The sequence below is a fragment of the Helianthus annuus genome, chromosome 16, assembly GCF_002127325.2.
Source record: "Helianthus annuus cultivar XRQ/B chromosome 16, HanXRQr2.0-SUNRISE, whole genome shotgun sequence".
In the NCBI taxonomy this organism is placed as follows: Eukaryota; Viridiplantae; Streptophyta; class Magnoliopsida; order Asterales; family Asteraceae; genus Helianthus; species Helianthus annuus.
In genome coordinates, this window is record NC_035448.2 from 131,356,819 (window position 1) to 131,375,314 (window position 18,496).

General features: G+C 35.2%; 1 protein-coding gene across 1 annotated transcript; it reads right to left on the reverse strand.

Annotated features, from left to right (window-relative positions):
- Window positions 1–989: 989 nt before the first annotated feature.
- LOC118488246 (calphotin-like) lies at window positions 990–1,892 on the reverse strand. Its single transcript, XM_035985501.1, has one exon. It carries the CDS (start codon window positions 1,890–1,892, stop codon window positions 990–992), a length of 903 nt encoding a protein of 300 aa, XP_035841394.1.
- Between the last annotated feature and the right edge of the window lie 16,604 nt (window positions 1,893–18,496).

Consider the following 18,496-nt stretch of genomic DNA (forward strand, 5'->3'; position numbering starts at 1 on the left):
ATAATATGCGTACGTAATAACATTCATCAATCACATAACATCCCATGTTAATATATAAAACAAATAATTCAACAAAGCATATAGTGAGAACGTTGCCATTGAGCTTCATTAATCACGACCACAATATTGTTTTACATGTTTAATAGTACATCATACATCCAATGATATCATAGGGTCATAACACCCTCAAAAATACAAGTCAACTACATCTATCATATACAAAAAGTGTGATCTCTCAAAAGTCTTCGTAAGCTGGCTCAATCGCGACTTTCTCACCAAAATGATCGACCTGCATCAAACCAAAAATATCTATGTTGATGGCAGAGGAGGAGGAGGAGGAAAACGAGAGAAAAGCAAGTGACGCATGTGCAAACAGTCCTCCTCTAAGGCATGACAGACGCGCAGCAAATAGGCAATCTGCTGCTCAGATGTCAAGAAACGAACGTCTAAATCTGGAGAAAGCGGACGTGGTGTGTGTGGTGCTGCAAAGGGGGTTTGACAGTGGCAATGAGGACGTGGAGCTCTCTCCAACTCCTGAACACGACGGCTCAGGGCGTCTGGCTGTAGCTGCAGCGACGCAAGTATATCCTCCGTAGTGTACCCCACATGAAATGGGTGGTACGGATCAGATAATGGCATAACTGGGGGCGTAGTCCATAAAAATGGCTCGCTCGATGGTATGAAAGATGGTGCAGCAGGTGGTGCAACATGAGGAAACTGTGACAGAAACGGAAAAGATGATGACAGTACGGGTGGAACAGAAACAGGTGGCTGCCTCGATGATCCCTCTCCAGGACGAGGTGGCGGTGTGTCCTGGAGGAATGTGATGGGAAGATCAGTGCGATGAACGTCAGTGGTGTGTGGGGGAAACAATGGAAACTCAGTGGGTGCAGAAACAGGTGCTACGTAAGGAGTGACAGGTAGCACAAACGGTGGGCAATCGTCATCATCCTTGATCCACCCGTTACGGGTGTCAGCATAACGAGGATCTATGTGAGCGGCGAAAGGTGCACGATCAACCAATGCCGGCACGGGATCGGGTAAAGGTGCACAACAACAGGATCATCCACCACTGGTGGAGCAACAACGGGAAGGTCCGCAATGGGTGGTGCAAGAGCTGGTGCATCATCAAGAACAGGGTCGTGCTCTGGTGCAGGATCCGGAGCGACAACGGGCTCTGGGGCCATGACAGGCTCAGGGTCAACAAGGTCCATGTCAAAATCAGCAGGGATGTCAAACAACGGATCAATAGGGGCCGCGGGCGCCTCTAAGGGCTGGTCCATATGGATAAACTCGATCTCCTGGTCAGGATCGAAGTCAGGGGGAAAAACTGGATCAAAATCATCATCGACCTCATGGTCAAACTCGAACTCGTGTGACGGACCAAGTGCAGCTGACATCGCCAGGTCGGGGTCGGCGTCAGGAGAGTGATGTTGCACACCCTGGTCGTGTAGAGATGCAGATGCCACAGACTCCAATGAGTCTGGGACCGGTGAACCAAGAGGAAGCTCCTCTACAGGGGCCTCAGCAATAGGAAGGATAGCATCAACATCGATCGGGGCCCCGCCCTCATAATCGTCCTCAGGCGGACCCTCCTCGAACAGATCAATGTCGTCATCAGATACGACATCGTGTGGCACATCCACCATGGGGAAAGCAGCAAGCGGAACGGGAGCAGGGATCACCGCAAGAGGTAGATCCCCAGCAGGAATGCCATCAGCAGGCTGTATCTCAACTCCGATGTTTGGCCGCGCGAAGGGCTGAAAATCGTCGTCATCTGTACTCGTGGTGTCTGATGTGTATACGTCTCCCTCTGATGGTATCTCATCGTCTGACACAACTGCCATGGGGTCCACTGTGTCCGATACTCCTGTGTCGGAAGAAGAAACCATGGTGTCTGTAACACAATCACATATATGCACAAATATCAACATAAAATCAAATAAACATGTAAGTCACAATAAAGCAAACAAGTAATCCTCCTAGTCTCCCTAGACTACCCTCCCAGCCTCTCAGACTGAACTTCCTAGCCTCTCAGACTAACTCCCTGGTCTCTAACACCAACCTCCCAGTCTCTAAGACTAAACCTCCCCAATCTCTAAGATTGAACCCTTCAGTCTCTAAGACTGAACCTCCCTCAGCCTCTAAGACTGAACCTCCCCAGCCTCTAAGGCTGAACTCCCTCAGTCTCTAAGACTGAACCATGAATTTTAAAATGTATTTGTGCCTTTTCGTTTGTAAAAATGTTTTGTATCCTGGATCTGGACGTTTTAGTGTATGCAATGTAAAAATGTTTTCGTGAGAGCCCTAGTGATCATAGTCTAGACTCGAGAAAGAATCCTAGTTCGCTATGATCGATGCTCTGATACCAAGCTGTCACACCCTGGCTTTTGCGGAAGCGTGGGTTTATTTGGTGTGACTTCTTAATACCATAGCATAATCATAACAATGCCATATGAAATAAAACACATGACAGTCATCCATTCATTAAGTTTTAAAAGTTACCACAACGTCATTGTTTTAAAAGTCGACACATAAGACAAGTTACAAACATGACATGAATTTAAAACATGTTCACATGACACAACAAAAGATTTAATAAAGACACGGTTTAAGACTTGTAACCCGTCCAGGCAAGGGTCACACCTCCTAAACCTAGATGACATTATTATTCCCTACGCAACTTGACACGATTGCATACTTCGCCAGATCCACTAATTTCCTGAAATACATGTAGTTTGAAAAATCTACAAAAAGTTGAGCGAGTTCATGTAAAAGTGAGTATGTATAAACCTTTCATGTATGAATAAAAGTCCCTGGTATGTAGCAATAAGGAAAAAGAGATCACCAATGGGTTGCAAGGCCACTGGTATGTGTGAAAAGGTGCAAGAAAACTCAAACCTAGCAAATTTGTTATCGGGCTTCGGCGGTAAGACACGGTCACCTCTATGGGCAGCCCCGGTCTCACGGGTGTGGGCTTGCTACACCCAAATAGATCTATCACTCTTGTGTCCCTCGGTCCTAACAACGAGGATTAATGGCCTTAAGTGTTGTACCCACCCCTCACATGATCTAGTAGTAAACCCTCCCTACGCTATCCATACCATGTAAATAAATGTTTGTAATAATTGTCGCATGTATTTCACCCCCGAAGTATAAAACTGAAAACAGTAAAGAGAAAAAGGGGGAAACATGAACTCACAGAAGTGCGTATCCTGTAACGTCAATCTCAAACTCGATCTGCTGCGTGACGACCTACACGTACTAATGATTATTAGACGAACGGGCCGTGCCTTGGCTTAGGGTTTAGTGTTTTGAGTTGCGTTACTTTGATATTATATTTGTTAAAATAACGTTAATCATTTTAACTTAACTTTTGTATTTAGGAAAAATAGTTAGGCAACTATTTCGTATTCACACTTCTTAATTATTTTGTATGTGTATTTCCTTCCCAAGGATGAGGTATTTATATATGTACACTTGTAATTCCGAAAAATATATCTTATGTCCCACTTAGAAAAATATATTTTAATCACTTGTCTAAAACATCTTAACTCCAAAATATATATATTTTTCCCAAAAATATTATATTCTTCTTCATAAATTTTCCAAAATAATACTTTATTAAAAATATACGTATGAGAGTATTTTTCTGAAATATACATAAGTGACGTTTTAGCATTTCGTAATACAACAATACTTGCGTAACTTAAATATTTATTTTGTAAAAATTTTGGTATTATTTTGGTGTCGAAATTTTATGGTGTATAGTAGTTATATTATTTTATCCTAAAAATAATATAACTAGTTCACAAAATAAACAAATAATCACACAAGGGTTTTAGTATATAAAATATATATTCTAAATATATATTTAACAAATCTTATTACGAAAATCAACCTCCGGCACTTAGTATTTTTGTCATAAAAATCATGGCGAAGTTTATTTTGAAAACCAAGTTAAAAATATATTTGTAATGCTTGCTTAGAAAAATATTTTCTAAGTGTTGAAATTTTAGAAAAATTTCGCCAGAGTTTTCTTTGTAAATGGAGGCGTCCATGCTTACTAGCATATCATTTTCTTTTGTAAAATCATTCAATCAATTCTCAATCATCAACATACAACCTCTATCTATCAAACTTTGTCAAAAATAAGCATAAACCAGAAACTTATGAACTTGAATATTTATAAAAACATGTAGTAACTTATTAACACACTTAGTGAGTCTTGTTACCTTCCAAAATGTGATTAGTTTCTCAAAAACTTTATTTTTAAAGAGTTTGAATATTCACAACTTCTAGTCATATTTTCTAAAAATATTTCTTTGTGAAATTTCTTCTTACACAAGTGTTTCTACACTTGTTTACCCACTAAAAGTGTGATTATTTATGTAAGATCCAAGTTTTATCAAAACTCATACCTTCCACTTGGTTCTTTCGAAAAACCACTCATAGATCTTTAGATCTATAAGATTATAACCCACTTTGATCTTTATTTTTCAAGAAAGCATTTTATTTATCCAGGGTAGGGATATGGTAAAAAGTGTCTAAAATGTAAGAAGGGTAAGAAGTGTTTTAAACCATTGGATATTTGATCTAATGTTTGAGATCAATAGGGTATAAAATGTAAATTGTGTTTTAATTAGAAGGACCTTATGTAAAAATTGAAGGGCAATAGTGACTTTTCCAATGTTTCAAATATGGTAACCGTTTGAAAACCCCCATCAACTTCCTAAAGATCAGCGAATTATATGGTAACCGTCATCAATCTCCAAAAATCAACGAATTTCTTCATACTTTATCATAAATAGATCTATAATCAGATTCATGGCGTGGTGTTTTAAAACAACTGGATAAATTGACTATGATTCAGGTCATGGTGTTTTAACTGGAGACATTGTTCATGTCGTGGTGTTTTAAACGCTTATGATTTAAGTCATGGTGTTTTATCTGGAGACATTGTTCATGGCGTAGTGTTTTATCAATAGAAAACATTCCCAGATTTTAAAACACCATGACTATGATTCAAGTCATGGTGTTTTATCTGGAGACATTGTTCATGGCGTGGTGTTTTAAAACATCTATGATTCAAGTCATGGTGTTTTATCAGGAGACATTGTTCATGGCGTGGTGTTTTATCAATACAAAAACATTCCCAGATTTTACAACACCATGACTATGATTCAAGTCATGGTGTTTTATCTGTAGACATTATTCATGGTGTGGTGTTTTAAACATCTATGGTCATGGTGTTTTATATGGAGACATTGTATAATCAGATTCATGGCGTGGTGTTTTAAAATAACTGGATAAATTGACTATGATTCAAGATGGCGGAGAAGATGATCTGAATCGGAGATGGAGATGAAACGATCAATCCCTAAAAATTCTCATCGCCAGTTTTTTTTCAGTTATATTGTAAATCAATTAAATGACAAAAATGTACAATTACTAATCTACCCTTTTGAATTAATTAAGAGGAGGGACACTTGTCATTCCAAGATTATTTCTTACACTTCTTACAAAAGATGGACTTTTTACAGGATCCTTTACCTATTTATCCAAGTTCATAGTTTATATGTGGATGATTTCATCATCCACATACCTCTAACTTTCACATCTTGCTAGTTCATGTTCTTAAACATGATCTAGCAAGTCCATGTGATGAACTATATCATTTCAACTAGCAAACAACAAGCATAACAACACAAATATATCATGATTTCATCATTTTAACACTACTTCATCACTTTGTTAGTTTATGTTCAAGACTTGTTTATGGTTCTTTAGAGTTCTTGAGATTTCACCATTCTTTTAACTATTAACCATCAAAAATATGAAGAAGATGAAGATCTAAAAAACTTACTACTAGCACAAGGCTAGGGGAGTTCAAGAGTATAAAAGTGGTGGTTAAAAGAAAACGAGAGCGGTCCTTGAGCTTCCGAACACACCAAGCTAACTTGTAGGATCTTTAACACCTTTGGGTATGTATAGATTGCTTGGAATGGAGCTTGAAGGTGGTGGTATGGTGGTGGTTGTTGGCGGCTGAACAAGAGAAGAGAGGAGAGAGTAATGGTGAAATGTTGATGGTGAATGAATGAGTATGATGGTTATCTAGTGGTCTTTATAAGGAATTCTCCATGTGTTATTAACCTCTAGTTAACATGTTCCCTAACTCATCAACAAGACCAATTAAAATAATGGAAGAAATCCATGGGTGGGTCACCCTATGGTGACCGTCGCCCAAGGGGGGAGGGGGTATAGGGTTGGGTTTCAAATGGTTTAGTTGCAATCTAGTTAGGAAGTTAAGTGATAAAGTTAGTGTGTTATGAGTGTTATTAATTATATAGTGTGTTAGGGTGTTCGGGGACCCTAACTAGCTCAAAAAAAAAAAAAAAAAAAAACAATGTGTTTGGCAATATTTTTGTGTTCCGGGTAAAGTCCGGTTGTTCGGTTGGGTGTTGTCCGTTAAAGTGCTAAATTAATCCATAAAGTGTCTTTTATAATACTTTATGTGACACATTTAATTCTCAACACTTTGGAAAGTATCTAGGACTATTTTGCCAAGTTTTTGCACTTTACTAGCATAGTTAAATGCTGATTTTTTGTTATTTAGTGCAGAATTCTGCATTTAGAGTGTGTTTTAGGCACTTTTCTGCACTATAACTATCACCTAGTGACGCAGTTTTTATGGTCCTCACTTCCCTACACTCCCTACTAGTGTAGTATTCTATCTCTGGCTCATACTGGCCTAAAAAACATTGTCTGTCTAGGTGCTGGCATTGTCAGCATGTTTTCTGGGTTATCCGTTAATGTGCTAACTGTGCTTTGTGCATCAAGTTTGTCACAAATGTTTGTATGAAATGAATGAAGTGACAATATGAAATGTGATGCATATGTATGTATGTAACAGAAAACAGAAAGCAGTTTAATCACAGTTGTAATCAAGCACAGTCATTAAGCACGAATTAAATATTAATTAAGTGTACGGATACCTGTAAATGTGAGGGTTGTCACACAAAGTGCCTATAGAATTCAATTTGAATATATCGCTTAGAACTCATGTTTCAACATTCGACACAGAACGCGTTTAACTAATCAATTAAATGATTCTTTTATATTTCTCAATATTTCAAGATCACTTAAGCATTTTGTCGAACATCTTGTGGGCGAAGTTAGTATACTAACATTATCATATTCATGATTAATAATTTTAACCATGCTAAATCATCATATTCTAAATCATATGTCTCGTATACGTAAAGAACATCTAGAATTGTATCATAACAATCAAATAAAATCAATTCATCCCTATAATTCAATTGTTCATTCATTTATTCATAAAACTCATATGACACATATATGGTTAATCATTAATTTAATAGATTATGATTCAAAATCACTAACTTCTTATCTAGGGCTTGTTCCTAGACTTGAAATCATCTTAATTTAGCCATAACATCAACTTTCATACAAGATTTTCATGTAGAAGAGTTCATGACAAATCAAAACATCACCAAATATCAAATTTAAACATACCATGTGATCTCCTAAGTATAGTGATCACGAATATCACTTGAATTTGATTCCTAACTTGATTCCTCCTTTGAAATTGAGTGATAATTGGTGAATTTAGGGTTTTAGAAGGAGAATGTTCTTGTCCAGGGGTTTTGGTCAAACAGGGTACACACACAGTGTGTGTTTTGAACTTGTCCCTTGTTTTAATAAAATTAAATTTCAATTATGTCTAATCTGGTCCCTCTAGTTTTAAGGTTTATAAAATAGGTTAGAATCTCTTGATTCTTTATCCTTTTATAACATATAATTAACTAGGTTAAATATCCTTAGTTTTATTTTTCGTAAATTTATAATCAATGTAAGTAATTATACATGTATACACACATATATAGTTTAATATTTTTGGGATGTTACATTCTGGTATGGTTGTAACACCCGTCTCATTTAACTAGGATTTTTAATATAAAATACACATTTTCAAAAGAAGATACTTCATTTATTAAACTTAGATACAACGGAAGTATTCATAATAACAGTATTCGAGTTAACTACTAACTAGTTTTAACATCCCAAAATGACAAGTTAAGTGTTTACAACATAGACAATATATTCAACAAAGTTAATTAGGCGCGGAAGCTTCAAAAGGTTGTGTTCGGTTCTTGTAAACATGCTTGATCGCCATCCGGAGTAAGGCCAATGCCACCTAATGTCAAAACCACGTCAAATATTAGTTTTGATAATGTTAAATTATATATATTCAAGTTCTGAAAATTAAACAATCGAAAAGAAAATACAATTTCGAATTTGAGTCTGTCGCGCCACGCAACGGATGTGCACAAAATGCAACATATAAATTACATCAATTGTGGCATAAAACTAACCCTTTTTCAGTACTAATGTTGGAAAAAGTGTGCTTTTGTCTTCCTTTTGTATTTTCAGGATTAAATGAGCTCAAAATAACAAAAGAAACAAAAACACAGCTAAATTTGACATAAATACAAGAAAAGGAACAAACGTGGCATTCCCGAACTTCCAACAGCATCTTCCCAAAAGCAAAACAAGAAGACAGAAGACTGAACACGCCCCGTGTTCAGTGAGCACGGGGGCGTGCCCAAGTGTCAGCAGAAAAGACAAAGTGATAGAAGCTTCTACTGCCCACCACGGGGCCGTGCTCAGCGGACACGGGGGCGTGGTCAACTATTGCAGACGCATTTAATGAAATTGCGAATTGCAATTAATGAAGAGAGAGAGAGAGTCGGATGGACACGGGGTCATGCCCAGTGGACACGGGGCCGTGCCCAAGCTTATGATCAGCCTATAAATAGGAGTGCTTGGAGCTCTTGCAACTCATCCCTTGGCACACCACCTCTCTCACACTTCACCCACCACCCACCACCATCACAACACCATTATCCACCACCATCATCCATTGTCCATCATAGAGTGTGTGAGTCGTCTCGGGATCCAAGATTGATCGTAAGAGTTCTTGACAATCAAAGGCCATGTTTGCCTAAGTCTCTTACATCACTTGGTGAAGACAAGTGTTTAGTGTCACGACCCCCGACCCCATCCTGGCCGGAATCGGAAGCCGTGAGCAGTCCAGTGGTACCGGTGATTATTTTTGAAAAATATTGCAACGGAAATTTCATCAGGACCGTGAGTTAGGAAAAATATCAGAGTTTAGAAACACCGGATTTTATTTAAATAGATGGAATAAATTCCAAGTTTTACAAAGGTAGCTTTTAATACGGGATAAACCCAAAAACAATATTTCTTAAGTTGATTTAATTAATAAAATAAGCCACTTCTTGAAGTCCTTTCAGTGCCGGATCCAATCCTTACGCCAATCTACTGTAATTACCTGAAACGTGTTTTAAAAAGGTTTTGTCAGCGGGGAAATACTGAGTGAATCATTCAGTTTACTAAAACGACTCGTTTATTATAATTTAAGTATTAAGAGTTTTTACATATGTTTCAGATATCTACCAACTACCCACAGTATTTGTCACTCGACCGGATCTGTGACTGTGGTCATATCACCATTGGCTGCCCCAATGAATGACGTATATCACTAAATTTTAGGTTCGCCCACCTAATGTGATTAAAACAGTAGTAATGTGCACAATACCCCACATACTGGCTGTAATTTGGTGATTACATAAACTTAATCACTGTAATTTATAATTCTGAAAATAATTTGGAGTATTGTAAAACAGTTGATAAAAAGAGAACGACTCACTTTATAAGCATGCAAGATTGAGTTAACAAGCTTCTTGATTCTAATTCTTCCGATAATTAAGCATGCACTTTATTATTCTGGATCTTCTGATGATTTAATAGTTTGTTTGATTGCGAGTGTGTAGTGGGGAGTATTTTCGGTAGTTAAACATATAGTTTAACAGAATGGAATACATATGTGTATAAAACCCAAATCAAACCTTAACGGTAGTCACGAGATTCGAACCTTAACGAAATTCACAAAGTATAGTCTTGTTTAGACAGCATTTTGGCATCCGTTTTAACGAACTCACAAAATACAATACTTTGGCATCCGTTAGTTGGTTCATGAATCGATCGGACAGAATCGCATCGGTGATTATTGGTTAGAACACCAACGTATAGAGAGAAGAAGAAAGAAATGAGCAAAGAAAAATGAATCCTAAGCTTCCTATTTACAGGTAGGAAATAGGAAATTTGTAGGAAGTTTCCCTTGTATTTCTAGGAAGTTTCCTATAGCTTTTCTAGGAAGTTACTTATATCTTCTAGGAAGCTTCCTATTCACTTATATCTATCCTCTTACACCTTCCTAGCATCTTCCTTTGATATTATCTATTATATATATATGTATATTTATTTATTTAGGTGTTTAATAAATCTTACTTAGCTGATTAATGAATCTTGCTTAATCTTAATTAATTGTACTTAGCTTAGTTAATCTAGTTTAACTTAATTAATCTAGATTAACTTAATTAATCTTGATTAACTAATTAATTAATCATACTTAATTTAATTAACAGATTAATTAATCTACTCAGCTAACTTAATTGCTAAGTTTATTTAACTATTAAGTATTCTAGCAGTTTCCTGATTACGAGTTCTAATTTCTAGACATAATGGAACTCGTATTAGTGTATTAACTCAATTCAACTTTAACGATAATCACGAGATAAAACCCTCACAACGATTTACAAGTGCAATACTTAACAATTCAGCGGATTCACAACGAATGACAGAGTATAGCCCGAGTTCGGACAACACTCAAACATTCAAGTCGAAATCACGATGAATAACAAAGTATAACTCAATTTGAGTAGCACTCAGATAATCGTTGGATAGTTATAATCGATCGGATAAAGTATCGTACCAGTGATTAGAGTTATTACCCTAATAACGGGCAGAGTTTAGCCTATTGATTTAGCCTTGTAACCTAGTGCACACGAACTAGGTAGGTAACTTAATACAGCATTTACGATAACTCACGAGATCAAATTCTCACAACGAACGACAAAGTGCTATACTTAAACATCCATCGAATTAACGACGAACGACAAAGTATAACCCTAATGTGGGCGACACTTAAGCATCCATTGGATATATTGATCGGTCGGAAAATGAATCGTAATAGCGATCGAGTTAATACCCGGTATTGTAGCAGCACCCCGCTACACTAATTAGTGATTTGTGTGTGTTTAATTGTACTACTACTGCTTTAATTCGACGTACACAGTGAGAATTGACGTCGTTTCAATCACAGAAAGCAAGTGCCATATTTATACACGAAATTTGGCAGGCTTACGGACCGTAAGCCATATCCCTTACGGTCCGTAAGGGAAGCAATCTAATTTATAGGCTGCCTAGGTTCGGGACTAGCTTTGCTGAGTTGACACTTTTCTCAAACTAATTTTAGACAGCGAGAAAATTGTTGATAATCGTCACTAGGGTTTACCCCCCTTGAGTTTTAGAGGCCCTGATCCTGATTCCGATTGTTCTGGAAATTTTAGGGTTTATGCAGAATTACTTGGGTGTCTTAATTAGGGTTTCCATAATAGATAATTATCATCCTAATTTATTGATTTTAGTGAGAGTTGTTACATCCTCCCCATCTTAATAAAAATCTCGTCCTCGAGATTTGGACTATGATATTTTCTTGGGTTATGTTTCTTCTTCTAATTAAGAGAAACAATGTATCGTGGAATGGAATCAAAAGATATTTTGAGGGGTAAGAATTTTGAAAATAAAAATGATTTATAGAAACAATTGGATTCAATATTCGAAATGAACTTACTTTGATCAATTGTGGGAGATTCCGAATTGATAAATCTCTTTTTGTAAATGGAAGTATGAGAAATGATTTGTTATTGATTATCCAAAAATCAATATCATTTATTTAAATGATACTGGACAATAGAATTTAGTGCATCGTAATCTGAGTACATAATTGTACCAAGAATATGACAAATCAAACGAATGGCGTATGAATAGGGTTGATTATTAGCACAGGCTACAAATGTATATGGATACTGCATGGTATTGTTATGATTGAAAGAACTTAATAATAAATTTACCGTTTTTGAAATTAACTGAGAGTTTCAAGGAAGCGAATCTAGATTTTTTTCAAAAGATGAGACATTCCGATGAAATGATATAGTTCCCAAGGTGATTATGTTTAAGACAAAAGATATATGATCTATAGATTTTTAGAATGAATGTGAAGAACTTTTTGGAATTAGTAAAATTCTTTGTCAGAAGAAAACTTACCTTGATTGGTACCTAAGGAAGACTTAAGATTGATCGGTTCAAAATGAAATCATGAAAATGTTTTGTCAAATATTGAATTATGATATGAGAAAATCAATGTGCTGAGATGGGTGATTTGTAAGAATATATGAAAAGACAATAAAGTTAGTATATTTTTGTCTTAATACATAATTGTATTCAGATGATTTTAATCAAAATGTTTGATTAAAGATAGGTGATATTTTGATTTACTAAATACCTTTTCCTTTTATGTTATCATAAAGTAGAATAATAAATAAATATAGATAGGTTTAAAATATCAAACCCGTGGTAAATTTTGACAAAATAATGATATATGTTTTATAAATAGGTTTACCCAATATTCTAGAACTTATGATTATCATTTTTAAGTGTGTTTAACTATAAAATTTTATAATAGGGTGTTTTAAATCATAAAAGTAAAATAAATGTTTATTTTAATATCAAGCATACTTAAATATTGGCTTGCGTAAATAACATTTGATATTTTAATATATATATATATATATTATAAAAGAATATTTCTATAAGTATTTAATGGTTTTATGAAAATATGTCTTCTCTTTACAGTACAAAGTATATATATTTCTATATATATAATAAAAATATTTTTTATATATAATTGAAATTTACTGAATAAGTATGATGACTTTTATATACATTAAATAGTTATTATCATGGTTGGATATTGGTTAGTGCTGCCTTGTTTAAGCATAGGTGGCCAGTCCATGCCTAACTAAGGCTAGTCTACCCAATACCTGTCCTTGACAATAATAATATTAACACCATTATTATTAATATTTTATTACAAATATTAATTAAAAATAATAATAATCTTTAAACGAGATTAGCGCAATCTTCAAATTTTGTGAAAAATGTCACCACAAGGTGATCGTAAAATGATTTGATGAATTCGAAGACTAAACAAGCATGTTATGGTTCAAGAGAATTGAAGTGCTTGTTGGGACTATTTTGAATATGATGGCTTCAATCCATCATATGGGACTTTGAATTGAATACGTAATGCGAGCAAGTTCAAACAATTGAACTTAGTATAAACAAAACGAGTTCATGTATCAATAAGAAATTTTGGATATGGTTACAACAAAAACCATGTATGCTAAAGGAAATTGATTTTTTCAAGAAACTTATTGACTCGATATCAAAGAGTCAACGTTTTGCAATAAACGTGTTTTATAAATGCAAAGATCAAGTATACTGACATGATATTTGAACTTTTAAAAATAACAAATTAGAATGATACCCTCCTATGATTTTCATAATTCAAATGAACCACATGCGCAACAAACAGTGCATGTGTAGCGTGTGGATTTATCAAGAAATGAAATGGATCAATATTTGCTACTATGAAAGAAATCTTTATGGTATGATGACCAGAAGTAGAAACACGAAAGAATTGCACCGAAAGAAATATAAGAACTTTATCTGGAACTTCGTGTGATAACCTTTGTTAAGTGACATTACCAAAGAATGTCGAATGAAATGAAATAGGGAATTTGCAAAGGTATATGTCTTCTTTTGTAGTGCCAATAACTATGATTAGACTGTGCACCGATGGTTGTGAAATATTGTTCTAACGTACCTCAGCGATATTTTGATCGTTTGTAAGATTAGGTGGCAAAGTGCCGCTTTTTGATTTAGGAGTTCTTTTACTGATGGAATTAGTATTGGTGTCATCGTGCCTAATTTATATTTTCCAAAGGTCTTGCCTTGGAAGTCATGTGTGATAAACTTAGATGTCTGTGGACATATAATTTAAGTTTCATGTGTTTTCTTGTGCACTAGCACAACTTTATATGCTTCTTACTAGCGTTAATAGTTTATGGTAACGCATTGGAAATTCATATATTTTTGATGGTGTCCCAACTTAATGGGTTTCCATTGTTTATATTTCACACGAGTTACGAGGTAAATGATCAAACGAAATAATGTTTGATATCGGAAAAGAGATTCCTGATAAAGAAATCTATATTTATTATTGACACATATGCTTGTGCTTTATTCTTAATTGACTTTTGGAATTCCTTATAGATATACATATCTATATTATATATTTCACATGTTGTAATATACATACCTTTCATAAGGTTAAATGTATATAATAGATTCATATTTCCAAAGCAAGTCAGATATCAGCTCATGATATTATTTAGGGAAATCTTGTTACTTGTTTGACATAATATGTACCCCGTCTTATCAGGTTCGCGCCGGAGAGGTAATCTCAGTATATCCGGACAAGCTGGAGAGTCTGCTACTCTATACCCAGTTTTGCCGGAGAAAATTTTTCTATTTTCCCATAAATAGTATCTTTTCAAGATTTTAAAAGTGCCTTTTTATTAGGGCTTTTATCCAGAATCAAGGAAATTTATATTTCCATAACATATCTTTATTCTAAATCAAGTAATATCAATAAGCAAGAATTAATAGCAATTAAGTGCTATTACCTGCTAACCGTCATTCTTATAGCATACCTCTATCCATTACATTATACTTATATAAGTAATTTTTATCTTAAAGCTTATATTAAGGCAAAATTATTAAGTTCAAGTCTAAATATCATTCAGAGTGCTATCAGATAATATTAAGTTTCTAATTCTCCGTTTAAACTTAGGTATTATTATAACACCTAATTATGTAAACAAGTGGCTTAGCTTATACTAAGGCATCTTTTTCTTATGTTCAAATCTAACTGCTATCGGCTGTGCTACCATATAACAATAATCTCCTAACTCTTTTTATTTAAGCTTAAGTATTATTATCACAACACTTATAGGCTTAAAGTAGTGGCTTAGCTTTGATACCACCTTCTGTCACGACCCCCGACCCCATCCTGGCCGGAATCGGAAGCCGTGAGCAGTCCAGTGGTACCGGTGATTATTTTTGAAAAACATTGCAGCGGAAATTTCATCAGGACCGTGAGTTAGGAAAAATATCAGAGTTTAGAAACACCGGATTTTATTTAAATAGATGGAATAAATTCCATGTTTTACAAAGGTAGCTTTTAATACGGGATAAACCCAAAAACAATATTTCTTAAGTTGATTTAATTAATAAAATAAGCCACTTCTTGAAGTCCTTTCAATGCCGGATCCAATCCTTACGCCAATCTACTGTAATTACCTGAAACGTGTTTTAAAAAGGTTTTGTCAGCGGGGAAATACTGAGTGAATCATTCAGTTTACTAAAACGACTCGTTTATTATAATTTACAGTATTAAGAGTTTTTACATATGTTTCAGATATCTACCAACTACCCACAGTATTTGTCACTCGACCGGATCTGTGACTGTGGTCATATCACCATTGGCTGCCCCAATGAATGACGTATATCACTAAATTTTAGGTTCGCCCACCTAATGTGATTAAAACAGTAGTAATGTGCACAATACCCCACATACTGGCTGTAATTTGGTGATTACATAAACTTAATCACTGTAATTTATAATTCTGAAAATAATTTGGAGTATTGTAAAACAGTTGATAAAAAGAGAACGACTCACTTTATAAGCATGCAAGATTGAGTTAACAAGCTTCTTGATTCTAATTCTTCCGATAATTAAGCATGCACTTTATTATTCTGGATCTTCTGATGATTTAATAGTTTGTTTGATTGCGAGTGTGTAGTGGGGAGTATTTTCGGTAGTTAAACATATAGTTTAACAGAATGGAATACATATGTGTATAAAACCCAAATCAAACCTTAACGGTAGTCACGAGATTCGAACCTTAACGAAATTCACAAAGTATAGTCTTGTTTAGACAGCATTTTGGCATCCGTTTTAACGAACTCACAAAATACAATACTTTGGCATCCGTTAGTTGGTTCATGAATCGATCGGACAGAATCGCATCGGTGATTATTGGTTAGAACACCAACGTATAGAGAGAAGAAGAAAGAAATGAGCAAAGAAAAATGAATCCTAAGCTTCCTATTTACAGGTAGGAAATAGGAAATTTGTAGGAAGTTTCCCTTGTATTTCTAGGAAGTTTCCTATAGCTTTTCTAGGAAGTTACTTATATCTTCTAGGAAGCTTCCTATTCACTTATATCTATCCTCTTACACCTTCCTAGCATCTTCCTTTGATATTATCTATTATATATATATGTATATTTATTTATTTAGGTGTTTAATAAATCTTACTTAGCTGATTAATGAATCTTGCTTAATCTTAATTAATTGTACTTAGCTTAGTTAATCTAGTTTAACTTAATTAATCTAGATTAACTTAATTAATCTTGATTAACTAATTAATTAATCATACTTAATTTAATTAACAGATTAATTAATCTACTCAGCTAACTTAATTGCTAAGTTTATTTAACTATTAAGTATTCTAGCAGTTTCCTGATTACGAGTTCTAATTTCTAGACATAATGGAACTCGTATTAGTGTATTAACTCAATTCAACTTTAACGATAATCACGAGATAAAACCCTCACAACGATTTACAAGTGCAATACTTAACAATTCAGCGGATTCACAACGAATGACAGAGTATAGCCCGAGTTCGGACAACACTCAAACATTCAAGTCGAAATCACGATGAATAACAAAGTATAACTCAATTTGAGTAGCACTCAGATAATCGTTGGATAGTTATAATCGATCGGATAAAGTATCATACCAGTGATTAGAGTTATTACCCTAATAACGGGCAGAGTTTAGCCTATTGATTTAGCCTTGTAACCTAGTGCACACGAACTAGGTAGGTAACTTAATACAGCATTTACGATAACTCACGAGATCAAATTCTCACAACGAACGACAAAGTGCTATACTTAAACATCCATCGAATTAACGACGAACGACAAAGTATAACCCTAATGTGGGCGACACTTAAGCATCCATTGGATATATTGATCGGTCGGAAAATGAATCGTAATAGCGATCGAGTTAATACCCGGTATTGTAGCAGCACCCCGCTACACTAATTAGTGATTTGTGTGTGTTTAATTGTACTACTACTGCTTTAATTCGACGTACACAGTGAGAATTGACGTCGTTTCAATCACAGAAAGCAAGTGCCATATTTATACACGAAATTTGGCAGGCTTACGGACCGTAAGCCATATCCCTTACGGTCCGTAAGGGAAGCAATCTAATTTATAGGCTGCCTAGGTTCGGGACTAGCTTTGCTGAGTTGACACTTTTCTCAAACTAATTTTAGACAGCGAGAATTGTTGATAATCGTCACTAGGGTTTACCCCCTTGAGTTTTAGGGGCCCTGATCCTGATTCCGATTGTTCTGGAAATTTTAGGGTTTATGCAGAATTACTTGGGTGTCTTAATTAGGGTTTCCATAATAGATAATTATCATCCTAATTTATTGATTTTAGTGAGAGTTGTTACATTTAGTGTAATACTTTTTATTTTTAATCTTTTGCACTTTTTAATTGGTTTTGTATTAATGACTTTAATTACTAATTTCTTATGTTGAAGGTGATTCTTCCTTATCGTTTGTCCGTGGTGTCTTGGCATTATTTTACTGTCTATATAAAATAAAAGATTATCACCATTCATATCTCCACGGTCTATATGGAGGTATGTTGACTACCTTGTCGGGGGTTAAGGGAACGGTTTGGTAAGAGTCTTGCCATTGTTCAGTGTATAGATCCTACAAAGGATCTGGGTCAAATTTAGTAGGACCTCCTTCAATACCCAACGCTATTGGATGGCGGGGGTCCAAACTCTTTGATCCCCTCATAAGTTAAACTACTATTAAAACTTTAGCCCGGCTACTTAGGACTGTATCCCTGCTGACTCAGACTACTTAGCCGAGGGTAACGTCACCTTCAAAAGAGGGGCCTACCACATTATGCATTAATAACTTAATTAATTATCTTTCAATAATCCGACCCTTTAGGATTGTATCCTTGCTGACTCAAACTACTGGGTTTGGGTAACGTCACCTTCAAAAGAGGGGCCTACTACAATAATAAGATAATCTCTTAAACAAGTGCAAAAGTGCGAAAATAATCAAAGGTTACACTACACACGAGTCGAATCCAAGTGATTCATCTTGTCTATCTGTTTTTACTTTTATTTTCTTTTTCAGCATTTTAGTTAGTTTTATTTTTCTAGTTTAAAAATCTTTTTCTAACATTTTGATTTGATTAGACGTTGAGGATAAACCGGTACTAAAAGCTCTTGTGTCCTTGGACGACCTCGGTATCTTACCAAC